A 12,813-nucleotide genomic window follows, 5' to 3' on the forward strand; every position below is an offset into this window, starting at 1 on the left:
GGTAGGTAGTCATCTTGGGTTCAGTTAAAACTTCCGCATCTTCACTGTTCTGTTTCATAACTCCAAAGCATTAAGCTAATTGCAAGAAAAAGATGGGAGCCCAGGAGAACGTGTTTTAGTTCATTTTTACTTTAAGTGAGGTGCGCACATATAACGTGGTAGTGACATGAAGTATGCAATTCACTTATTGTTACATATAACCTGTAATGAATTATTTAAATGAACAAAAATGCTTAATCAAACAATATATTTTAAATATTACTCAAATGCTACTGAAATATTAAATACAATCCAGCTTGTTTTTAAAAAGTCTCTGTATTTCACTGAATTTGCAAAGACAGTGCCATTATTGACACAGCCATTTTTGATGGCAGTAGCATTATCAAGTATCTTTAACCAGGCTGCTCTTATTGTAAATGAGCCAATGATTTCTTGTAATGATTTCTGGAAGGTTATTTTTAGGTGGAGAACATTAGAAACACAATTCTGTCATCTGCTGTTCGCACATGCATACATTTTAGCAGTGTTGACTTGGAGACCTGTTCCTTTGCTCAGGATTAATGAATGGTCTGCACAGTTCAAAGTAACTTTATCATCAAAGTACGCATATGTCACCATACGCTACAGGAAGATTCATTTTCCTGCAGATATTCACAGCAGAATAAAGAAATGCAATAGAATCAATGAGAAACTCCACATGAAGTCTGACAACCAAGCAACATGTAAAAGAAGATATTTATGCAAATACATAATAAATAATGGAAACATAAGTTGTAGAGACCTTGAAAGTGAGTCCATAGTTGTGAAATCAGTTGAGAGTTGAGGTGAGTGAAGTTCAGGAGCCTAATGGTCGAGGGGCAATAACTGTTCCTGAACTTGGTGGTGTAGGACCCAAGGCTTCCATACCTCCTTCCTGATGGCAGCGGTGAAAAGAGAGCTTGGCCTGAATGATGGATGCTGTTTTCTTGGGGCAGTTCTCCTTATATATGTGCTCAAGAATGGAGAGGGGTTCTTCCTGTGACGAACTGGGCTGTATCCATCACTTTTTGTAGGCTTTTCCATTCTTGGGCATATGGTAGCCTGTGTTGCAACCAGTCAGGATAATCTTCACTGATCATCTATAGAGGTTTGTCAAACTTTTAGATGACATGCCGAATCTGTGCAAACTTCTCTGAAAGTGGAAGTTTGATGAGCCTTTTTTGTAATATCACTTACGTGCTGATCTCAGGACAGGTTCTGTGGTATGATTAAGCCAAGGAACTTGAGTTACTGCTCCTCTCCACCTCTGATGCCCTAATGTGGACTGCCTCATGGACCTTCAGTTTCTTCCTCCTGTAGTCAATAATCAGCTCTCTGGATTTGCTGACATTGAGTGAGAGGTTATTGTTATGGCACCATTTTCAATCTCTTTGCTATATGCTGATTCATCACCACCTTTGATTTGGCCAACAACAGTGGCGTTAGCAAGCTTAAATTTGGCACTGGAGCTGTGCTCAGCCACACAGTCATAATTACAAAGCAAACAGAACAGGGAGTTGAGCACTCAGCCTTGTGATGCAGTTGTGTTGATGGTGATTGTCGAGGAGGCGTAGTTGCCAATCCATATTGACTGGAAACTGCAAGTGAGTAAACCGAGGATCCGGTTGCACAAGGAGGTATTGAGGCCTTGGTATTGGAGTTTATTGATTAGTTTCGAGGGGATGTTAGAGTTGAATGCTGAGGTGTAGTCAATGATGAGCATCCTGTTGTATGTATCTTCACTGTCCAGATATTCCAGAGCTGAGCGAAGAGCCAATGAGATGGAATCCGATGTCTACCTGTTGTGATAGTAGGCAAACCAGAGCAGATCCAAGTCACCCCTCAGGCAAGAGTTGATATGCTTCACAACCAACCTTCCAAACACTTCATTACAGTGGATGTAAGTGCCACTGGGTGATAATCATTGAGGCAAGTTATCCCATATTCTTCTTGGGCACTGGAATGATTGAAGCAGGTGGGTACCTCAGTCTGCCGAAGCAAGAGTTTAAAGATAACAGTAAATAGTCCAGCCACTTGATTAGCACAGGTCTTCAGTACTCGGCCAAGCACATTGTCTAGGCCGGATGCTTTCCATGGGTTCACCCTCCTGAAGGATGCTCTCACGTCAGCCTCAGAGCCTGAAATCACAGGGTAGTTTGTGAAGGTGCCTCCATGTTCCGTTGCTCAAAGTGAGAATGAAAGGCATTGAGCTCATCTGGAAGCAAAACCTTGTTGTTACTATGTTGCTTGGTTTTGCTTTGTGGGAGGTGGTAATGCAGGATTTTGTGAATAAAACATGCAAGAGTCATTTTATGTTCTTAACAACAGCTTCAGCCCTTTACTTTCATTTCATTGGGTTTACTGAGGAGGACAGAATGCTGATGAGATGCCAACCAGGTGTTTGTGCTATTGGGAATAAAATTACCCCAACTCAGCTGCGGAGGACTGCCGGTCCTCTTTTTGAGCTGTTCGGAGCCTCACAGGCTCCACAGGAGATGACTGTGCCAACACTTGTCTGTAAGGGAGGTGCTCAGAGCAGCTTTGGATTGTAGGTGATATGCCTTGGTGTGATGTAATCTGATGCCGAAGCTGTGGGTCATTGTGGCCCAGAGGTCTGACGTGAATCGGGGTCTGCGGTCATAAGAAATATCAGAGAGGGTGCTGAACTGAGGGAGCCAGGTTTTGATGAATGCCCAAGCCATGTCTGCAGCCATCATCTGTCGTCAGTGCTAGAGTGGCAACCTCTGGTGGTACGATCCACCGCGGTAAGGAGGTGTGTGAAACCATGGGCCTACCAGATCCATGTTGACATGATTAAACCATCGCTCAGGGAATGTGAAAGTTGCCAATGGTGCTCAAACATGGCAGTTAATTTTCACCCGCTGACACATAACGCAGGCTGCACTCCAGTCTGGGGTGTCCTTCCTAAGGCAACCAGTTTCTGTGAAGTCTCCCTGCTGGTATGCGAGAGGCCATGAATGGAGTTAAAAAGAGTGCACCTCCAGTTTGCAGGCACTATGGGGCGAGGGTGACAGGTTGAGACAGGAGAGAAACTCCTGTGTCCCTGAAGTTGATGTCAGCCAACCGCAGGCCAATGACAGCTGTCCTGTAGGCCTGGACCTTTGGGAGGGAGCAGCCATGATGGCATAGTCAACCCCAATGTGTATTGCACCAACGGTGGGCCACGAGAGGCAGTCAGTCAGAGCATTGTATTTCCCTTCGATGTGCTGTTTGTCAGACGTGAATTCTGAAATGTAGGCCTGGTGGCATTGCTGCCGTGCAGAGGGATTTGTGGTGAACAAACGCTGTGAAACACTGACATCCAGTAGAAAACAAAAGCAGCAGATGGCCAAATAGAAACTGGCAGTCAGATGTCCAGAACTTCCTCTTGGGTGGGGGCAGGAGCAGGCAGAGCTGCCTGCTGAAGAGGGCGAGTGGCTGCTGCATGCCTCCGACCAACCGTTTGTGCATGGGACCCCACAGCCCAGACTGAGGCCACGGTATTGATGACTGTAGGTGCATAGGGGAGCAGGTGCACCACTAGGGTCGCAACCTAAAGGGCTCATTTGTTCTGTTCAATCCCGCAAACCGCTTAAGCATGTGATTAAGGACACTGCCTTTAAGGGCCTGAGTCAAGGGGAGCAGAAGGTCAGCAGCTCTCGGAATAAAATGATGATAGAAATTCCCCATACCTAAAAACCCTCGCAGTGCTTTGGTAGTGTGGGACAGTGCAAAGTCCATAATAGCGACGACCTTTGATGGCAGGGGTGTTGCACCTTCTATGGAGTTGCAGTGGCTGAGAGAGTCAATAGTAGACAACATGAACTGGCACTTAGTGGGGTTAATAATTAGCCATGTTGGCTCAAGTGCTTGAAAAGTCTGCGGAGCTGTGAAAAGTGTTTGGTTTCCAATGTGTTTGGAGCTAGCGACAAGTGTATTGTCTAGGTAAACAAAAAGAAAATCTAACTCTTTTAGCACACTTTCCATTAGTTGTTAGAAAGTCTGTGCTGCATTTTTCAGCCCTAACAGCATGCACAGAAACTCAAATAGGACAATCAGGGTATAACATCAGTTTTGGAAATGTCTTTTGTGCACACAGCCAGCAGATGGTAGCCCCTGACTAATGCCACTTTAGAAAAAATTATTTCCTGGCCAAACAGACTTGAATATGTGGGACTGGGTAATGATCGGATGTGGTGACCTCATTAAGGAGGTGGTAATAGCCACATGGACGACAACCACCATCGGGCTTAGGGACCATGTAGAGGATGAAGCCCAAAGGCTATTTGACCTGTTGTTAGTAATCTCAGCCTTTGCACTGTCCAGCTTTTCTGAGTCCAGTCTACACGCGCACGGGCATGGATCGGCCAGCCACTCGTGGAAATGTAATGCTGGATCTTCATGCTTTGTAACTGTAGTGGAAAATGTGTGCTTCATGAGGCTTGGGATTTCACCCAGCAGGCGAGTGAATTCACATGTGGTGGAGCATGTGCTAGACAGAGTCATTGTGGGGAACTTACTGAGTGTACAGGATAAAGACCCAAAGCGCTTTGCATCCACAAGCTGCCAGTTCTTAAGATCTACTAACAGTCCTTTACCGCACAGGAAATCTGCATTGAGCAGAGGTCCAGCAACTTTAACCAAGACCAAGTCCCATGTGTCGTGTCCCATAAGTCCAGATCCAGCTGCCTTGACTGAGGGTCTGTTGCTCTTTGCCTCATAATCAATGGGTGATTCTGTCAGCACAGACATTTGAGTGCCTGTGTCACATGGGAAGCGTTGCCCTGAAAGGGTGTTTATAATGAAGAATGGACGACCCTGACAGCTGGAGCCCACCACGTTCAAGGACCTCTGATGTCCCAAGGTGCTGCCATTGTTGAAGCTGATTGGCGGTCATCTTTAGCATTTGTGCTGAAGCGTGTGTGGTACGAACAAAGGCTCGGTGTTGTCTGGTTCAGCGCTGAGGGCATTAGTCTGCTGGAGGCTCTGCTGACAGGGCTTATTGAGACAGGGAAAGGAGGAGGACAGATGCACCTCTGCTTGGCTGAGCGTAGACAATCGGCTATTTTAGCAAGCTCCCTATAGTCATTCACAGGTGTATTAGCAAGGGCTGTGCTAACTTGATCAGGCAATCGTTGCAAAACAATTCTTTAAAAATAAAGCAAGGATGGTGATTGCACAGGAGAGATCGCATGTGGTCCTATAATTCTGAAAACCAAGCATCACCCAGGCCAGGCAAGGAGAGCAACTGTTTGGCATGCTCAAACTCAGTCAGTCCAAACGTCTGTCGTAGGTCAGTTTTCAGAGTGACATACTTATCACCTGCAGGTGGGTGAGTCTAGTAGACTCAGCACTATGGCCACAATGGAACTACTTCGCAGTGCTACGACATAGTAAAATTTGGTATTGTCCACAGTAATTTCTTGCAGTGTAAACTTGGCTTCTACCTGTGCAACCCACACAGCAGTGTGCTGCTCCCTAACCTCCAGCAGCTTCAAAGCGACTATGTTGATCGACATGCTGTTGAGTAACTCTGACATTGTCCACAAGCATCGGGGTCACCAGTGTAGGATTTTGTAAATAAACCATTTGAGAGTCATTTTATTTGCTTAACACAAGCCACAACCCTTTACTTCATATGCAAACAAACCAAAAGCATTCGCCTCACGCTGACATCATTACATCATACACCATCTCTTAAAGTGAATGCAACAACTCAATGATAGTGTTTGTGAGTTATGTAGAACAGTTTCTATTATGAACTACATGTGTCGTCTGTCACCCATTTCATTACCCTCCAATGGCATTCAAACTTTGCCGCAGCTGTCCAGCATCCTTCTGTAATTCAAGTTTGGTCCGGAATTGCCACTTCATATCTGAGAAGGCTTTCCATACCTGGGCCTTGTGTACTTTCCTGTGTCAGCAGTGCTGAACGGCACCGAACTAGCCTTCAGTAGAATGCGGATCTCTTGATCTATCCGGGGATTCTGGTTGGCAAAGACTATGAATAATTTTGTAACACCATCCTGGCTTTTATTTCTGTACATTGCAAACAGACGTGATCCTGATAAAACCCTCAAGTGATTTTATTCATTTGGTTCCTGTGAATGGTTCATTACCCAGTCAGTTAACATGTCAGAAAAATTATGTGAATCAAGTTCCCAGGCATCAGAAGATGCCTACAGTTTCACAGCAGCCAGAAAATCTATCCTGCCGGTCTCCCAGATGTTTCTTTGCATGTACTTTTATCCATTTTATTGGTAAAGGTAATTTGAAGTTCACAAAATCAAAATGAGCAATTATAGGGCATTTTTTTTTGCTGAAACAAGGTTACTTTATTGTCTTACATCATGTCTCCAGGTTAATTAATAACCCAACAGTAAGTTATATTCAAGAAAGAGAAATATAACATTATGGCGAGCATTTTGGTCCATAATGACAGGAAGCTTGTTAACTCAACAGTCGTTTTATTGTGATAAACACAAAACAGACTGGGCACCATGACCCTGAGAGTGAAACCACCCCCCCCCCCCCCACCAGTCTCATACAGACCATCATGTACCCCAGTTACAGTTGGGATGACCCACAAAATACACAAGCAAAACCTAGGTAAAATGTAACAATAAATGAACTGGAACTTCCCATCATAATCCCACAAAAGCTTTTTAACACAAGAACAATGAACAGTAATGGTCATTAGAAATGTAGGGTCGGACTGTCAGCCACGCTCCCCACCCCCCCAAGCGTCACAATATTATATAAAAGATAGTACTATAGAATTTCACATTGAAATGATGAAACGGGAATTCTAAACTTTTAAGTCATTATGCAGGATCTATTGGCTGAGGTTAGCCGGTCGGTGATGTAGTGGCATTAGCACTGGACGTCGAGCGAATTGTGTTGAGTTAGAATCTGGCCAGCCCCTTGCATGCTTTCCGTTTGTGCTGGGTTGTGCGTTCAGCTAGCAACTCAGCCTCGTAAATGGAAGCGGCAAAAATCCCACTTGATATACCAAAGGGCATGATAAGGAACAACAAATTCGGCTGAGGCAAATTGGAAAATGTGATTAAATAGTATGACAGTGAATAAACAATGCAGGCTTAAGGGAAAAGCTTTGCATATTTTTGCCTGGAACTTGATTCACTTAATTTTTCTGACATGTTAACTGACTGGATAATGGATAGTTCACAGGAACAAAACCTGTACCTGGGAGGAAGTGTAACCTATTATAAATCTTCATTTGTTACAGTAGTGAACAAATGTTAAACCATTTTATGCTCCATCGCTGGTTTCCCTCATCCTATTGAACAAATGGTTACCACTGCTCAGAGGAAATCTGAACTGCTGTTCAAGCATTTCTTTAATTAGACCATTGTTTTCTTCCCAGGAAACCCAGTGGAAGAGCTGAGGCCATTCAGCTGTCACAAGTGATGGATGATATGTTAGAGAAAGTTGGGTTTAATGAAGATGATAAACAGGAATTAAAAGGCGAAACTCAGGTATTGTGAGAATGGCAGAAACTGTATTTCTATAATAAAGACTCAAATAAAAAACATTATAAGAAGATAAATTTAGGAACTAAATTAGTTATTATTAATTTTATTCAACTAAGTTGGGCCAAAGAACCTTTTTCCACGCTGTATTATGCTTATGATTCTAGCAACTCACATTTTACACAATGATGTGAGCTTCTTGCAGATAAATGCCCCAAGGAACTTCACAAGACTATTATTGAACAAAATTTGACACAGTCACATAGCAAGATATTTACAAAGATATTGAGTTTTATAGTAATATAATAAGAATGTTTGTTTCCAATCTAACTTTAGTAGTTTTTCTTATACATAGTCATGATTGACATGAAATTCAGCAACAAGCTAAAGTGGAAATGTCTTGCTGAAGTTTTGGAAGGTTGAAGTGTTAAAGGTTTAAGAGGCAAGTAACTTCAGTTGTATAGGATTGATTCAGTTTATCAGTAATATTTTTAAAATTTGAGCAGGTTTTCTTAATCCCAGCCAACTCTTTCTCCAGTATAAAGCAAAGGTTTGGTTGAAGAAGTAAGTAAAGAGCTTCTGAAATAGGGTTTATGAAACACTTTAGTAAAAATTGGCAAGGATTAAGAGAAGATCTCTGCAGCTCATTGCTGAGGTAGCCAAAGATAAAGCTGGAAGTGATGAGCAATTAAAACACAGATGTGCAAAGGAAACCCATAAATTAGCAACTGCACTGTTCTCTGTATATTAAGATAGATTTTTAATGAGCCATTCCTCAGAGATTTCAGATTCCCTATCCTCCTGGAAATTCCCTACTTCTACATGTAACTCATAATGAATTATTTTAACGAACAAGAATACTTAAGCAAACAATATGTTTACAATATTACTTAAATATTACTGAAATATTAAATACACAACACAACAGATCAATGTGTAATGTCCAGATAACATCAGATGCAATCCCCAAGGTGTAGGAGAGCTGTCCAGTTCTGTCCTTAGTGTTTCCCAGTACTCACTTTTGAAAATCTCTGTAGTCCCTCACCAGGACTGCTTATCCAAGAGTAAAACATCAAACCTCCTTGTTTGCGGAGCCCTCAATTTGTCTCGGCCGTTTCTCCTGCATGCTCCTTCTGAGATTGGGTTTGAGGAGAACCAAGTGTGAGTGTGACCGAGGCACAGCAGAGCTGGTGAGTTGTCAGCTGTGGAGTGTGCTGCATTCTGATAGGCAAGGAGGAGATTGGTGAACTTCTGATTCACAGTGCTCACAGTGTGTTCATTGGACTCTGCACATACCTTTCTGCCAAGTCAGTTATAGCTGGGTAGTACGGTGCAGATGTAATATGTCTTATTCCATTAATTTTCAGGAATGACTGAAACTGTTCTGCCACATTTGTTGTTACTGACTACATGTTCTGGAACACTAGACCTTGAGAAGATGCCTCTAAAATCATCAGCAGTGTGCAAGGCTGTAGTGGAGGCTATTGGGAACTCTTTTGGTAACTTTGTAGCTGCATTCACCACCACATAGAAATGTGTGCCCATGAATGGTCCGGCAAAATCAACATGATTCCTCTGCCTGGCCAATGCAGGCCATTCTCTGCAATGAAGAGTCACTGCTCTTGGCATTTTCTGGGCGTGTTGGTGTGGTGAACTACATATACCTGTCTGGACACGCCCCCCCCCCCCCCCCCTGCTGACTGCTCCTGTGGCTCCTCCCACAGACCCCTGTATAAAGGCGATTGGAGGCACTGCTCCTCCCTCAGTCTCCAGGATGTTGTGTGGTCGTTTCTTGCAGCTAATAAAAGCCTATTATTTGCCTCCCGTCTCCGAGAGTTATTGATGGTGCATCAATTTTATTAGCTGCAATTTTAAAACATGGAGAGCATTTTACGACCGGATAAATTGGACATTGATCCTCAATCTCCCGAAGCAGCCATTGCCTTTGAACTCTGGCTTGCATGCTTCCAATCATACTGGGAAGAGATTCCCGCGACTGAGCCTGCTATCATGCGCAGAGTCCTCCTCTCCAGAGTCAGTCCGCGGGTGTACTCCCTCATCAGAGAGCTGCCGACCTACCAAGGGGCACTGGACGCCCTCAAAAGACAGTATCTGCGGCTGGTGAACACTGTCTACGCAAGACATCGCTTAGCGACATGGCGGCAGTGGGCCGGAGAGTCGAGCGCTGAGTTTGTTCGGGCCCTACAGACACTCGTGCGGGCCTGCGACTGCAGGGGACTGACGGCGGAGCAGCATGCGGAGCTCCTGGTACGAGACGCCTTCATTACGGGGATCAGGTCAGTATACGTGCGCCAGCGGCTGCTGGAAAACGCCGATCTTACCTTACAGTCAGCGATCGAGCTGGCCGACGCGCTGGAGGCTGCTCTGCACAATGCTGATGCTGTCCAGCCGCGCGATCTCCCGCCGGCCCCGTGGATGCCGCAGACCTCGCCACCCACCAGCGAATCGACCACAGCTGCTGCCACTCGCGAGTCCGTGAACTCCCCGCAACCCTCCCGTGAATCGACCACGGCTGCTGCCAGTCGCAAGTCCATGCAGTGTTACTTCTGCGGACTCGAAAAGCACCCCTGAAAACGCTGCCCGGCCCGAGAAGCAACCTGGTCCAGCTGCGGAAAGAAGGGCCACTTCGCCAAGGCCTGTAAGTCTAAACCACGAGCGGTGTCAAGCAGCGCCGCATGCGAGGCATGGGGGTCGCCATCTTGGTCGCTGCCATCTTGCCTGCCCGTCTCGTGCGAGGCATGGGGGCAGCCATCTTTGTCGGCACCACCTTGCCCCGCCTCCGACCCACTGGTGCTTACCGGACACCAAGACGGCAGTTCAACTCTGGCCTCCGTAACCCTCGACCAAAGCGCTCCACACCAGCTTGCAAGGTCAATGATGGACATCCTGGTGGAGGGGCACAGGACTAGCTGCCTGTTTGACATGGGCAGCACTGAGAGTTTTATTCACCCAGACACGGTGCAACGCTGCGGACTCGTGACACAGCCGGTAAGCCAGAGGGTCACCATGGCTTCTGGGTCGCATTCCACAGACATCCGGGTGGGTTGTGTAGTGACATTGGTGATGCAGGGCACAGAATATCGGGACTTTGTGCTACTGCTCTTGCCTCAACTGTGCGCGCCTGTGCTATTGCGGCTGGACTTCCAGAGCCACCTCGAAAGTGTGACTATGGCATATGATGGGCCCCTCCCACCACTCACTGTCAGGAATCTTCAGTTTTATGGGACTTCGTCATATACCCCGCTACTGACCACACACACACACCGACCTGCACATCCCACCCAGCACCATGCCGACAGCTGCGCTACTGACACCACTTGCAGCCTCTCCACCCTCAAGATCCCTCCCCCACCACTGTTCGCCAACCTGACCCCCGACTGTAAACCAGTGGCAACTAAAAGCAGGAGGCACAGCGTGGGGACAGGGCCTTCATTAAGTCGGAGGTGCAGCGGCTGCTCAGGGAGGGGATCATTGAGCCAAGCACAAGCCTTTGGAGGGCCCAGGTGGTCATTGTTCAGACCGGGCAAAAAAATAGGATGGTTGTGGACTATAGCCGGACCACCAATAGGTTCACGCAGCTTGACGCGTACCCCCTACCCCACATCGCAGATATAGTCAATCAGATAGCTCAGTACAAGGTGTACTCCACCATAGACCTGAAATCCGCTTATCACCAGCTCCCCATCCGCCCAGAGGACCGCCCCTACACCGCCTTCGAGGCAGGCGGCAGGCTCTATCACTTCCTGCGCGTCCCTTTCCGTGTCACAAATGGTGTCTCTGTCTTCCAGAGGGAAATGGACCGGATGGTGGACCAGTGCCAACTGAAGGCCACATTTCCCTACCTGGATAACATCACCATCTGTGGTCACGACTGGCAGGATCACGACACTAACCTCCATTGATTTTTCCAAGCGGCCAAAGCTCTTAACCTTACCTATAACAGGGACAAGTGTGTGTTTGGAACCACCCGACTTGCTCTTCTTGAGTATGTCGTGGAGAACGGGGTCATTGGCCCTGACCCCGACCGTATGCGCCCCCTGTTGGAATTCCCTCTTCCCAACACCCTCAGAACCCTCAAAAGGTGCCTGGGCTTCTTTTCCTATTACGCCCAGTGGGTCCCTCATTACGCAGACAAGGTCCGCCCCCTGGTCAAGTCCACCGCATTTCCCCTCTCAGCCGAGGCCCGCGCGGCCTTCAGCCACATTAAAGGGGACAATGCCAAAGCAACGATGCATGCGGTTGACGAGACCATTCCCTTCCAAGTAGAGAGTGGCGCCTCTGACTTCGCGCTGGCTGCTACCCTCAATCAGGCAGGAAGGCCAGTAGCATTCCTCTCTCGTACCCTTCAGGGCCCTGAAATTCGGCACTCCGCGGTGGAGAAAGAAGCCCAGGCCATAGTGGAAGCTATTAGATAGATAGATAGATACTTTATTCATCCCCATGGGGAAATTCAACTTTTTTTTTTCCAATGTCCCATACACTTGTTGTAGCAAAACTAATAACATACAATACTTAACTCAGTAAAAAATATGATATGCATCTAAATCACTATCTCAAAAAGCATTAATAATAGCTTTTAAAAAGTTCTTAAGTCCTGGCGGTTGAATTGTAAAGCCTAATGGCATTGGGGAGTATTGACCTCTTCATCCTGTCTGAGGAGCATTGCATCGATAGTAACCTGATGCTGAAACTGCTTCTCTGTCTCTGGATGGTGCTATGTAGAGGATGTTCAGAGTTTTCCATAATTGACCGTAGGCACTATCTCGCTGGCAAAAAGTTCACCTTGCTGACCGACCAGCGCTCAGTTGCGTTCATATTCAGCAACCAACAGCGGGGCAAAATCAAAAATGATAAAATTTTGCGGTGGAGAATGTAACTCTCCATCTACAACTATGACATCCTGTGCCTGGAAGACTCAATGAGCCCCCTGATGCCCTATCCCGGGGAGCATGTGCCAGCGCGCAGCTCGACCAGCTATACGCCCTCCATGCAGATCTTTGCTACCTGGGGGTCACCCGATTTTACTATTTCATGAAAGCCCGGAACCTGCCTTACTCCCTTGAGGACATCAGGACGATGACCAGGGACTGCCAAGTCTGTGCTGAGTGCAAATCGCACTTCTACCGTCCTGAAAAGGCGCAACTTATCAAGATCACCCGCCCCTTTGAGCGACTGAGTGTCGACTTTAAGGGCCCTCTTCCCTCCACCGACCGCAATGTCTACTTTCTCAACATAATCGACGAGTACTCGCGGTTCCCCTTTGCCATCCCCTGCCCCGATA

General features: G+C 46.5%; 1 protein-coding gene across 1 annotated transcript in view; it reads left to right on the top strand.

Moving 5' to 3' along the window:
• axdnd1 (axonemal dynein light chain domain containing 1) overlaps positions 1–12,813 on the top strand; it is a 157,457-nt gene that overhangs the window by 43,609 nt on the left and 101,035 nt on the right. The window contains exon 9 of the mRNA XM_073063319.1: positions 7,406–7,517. Within this exon, the coding sequence (XP_072919420.1) occupies positions 7,406–7,517 (112 nt within the window). The remainder of the gene's footprint in view (positions 1–7,405; positions 7,518–12,813) is intronic.

The sequence above is a fragment of the Hemitrygon akajei genome, chromosome 12 (assembly GCF_048418815.1).
Source record: "Hemitrygon akajei chromosome 12, sHemAka1.3, whole genome shotgun sequence".
NCBI lineage: Eukaryota > Metazoa > Chordata > Chondrichthyes > Myliobatiformes > Dasyatidae > Hemitrygon > Hemitrygon akajei.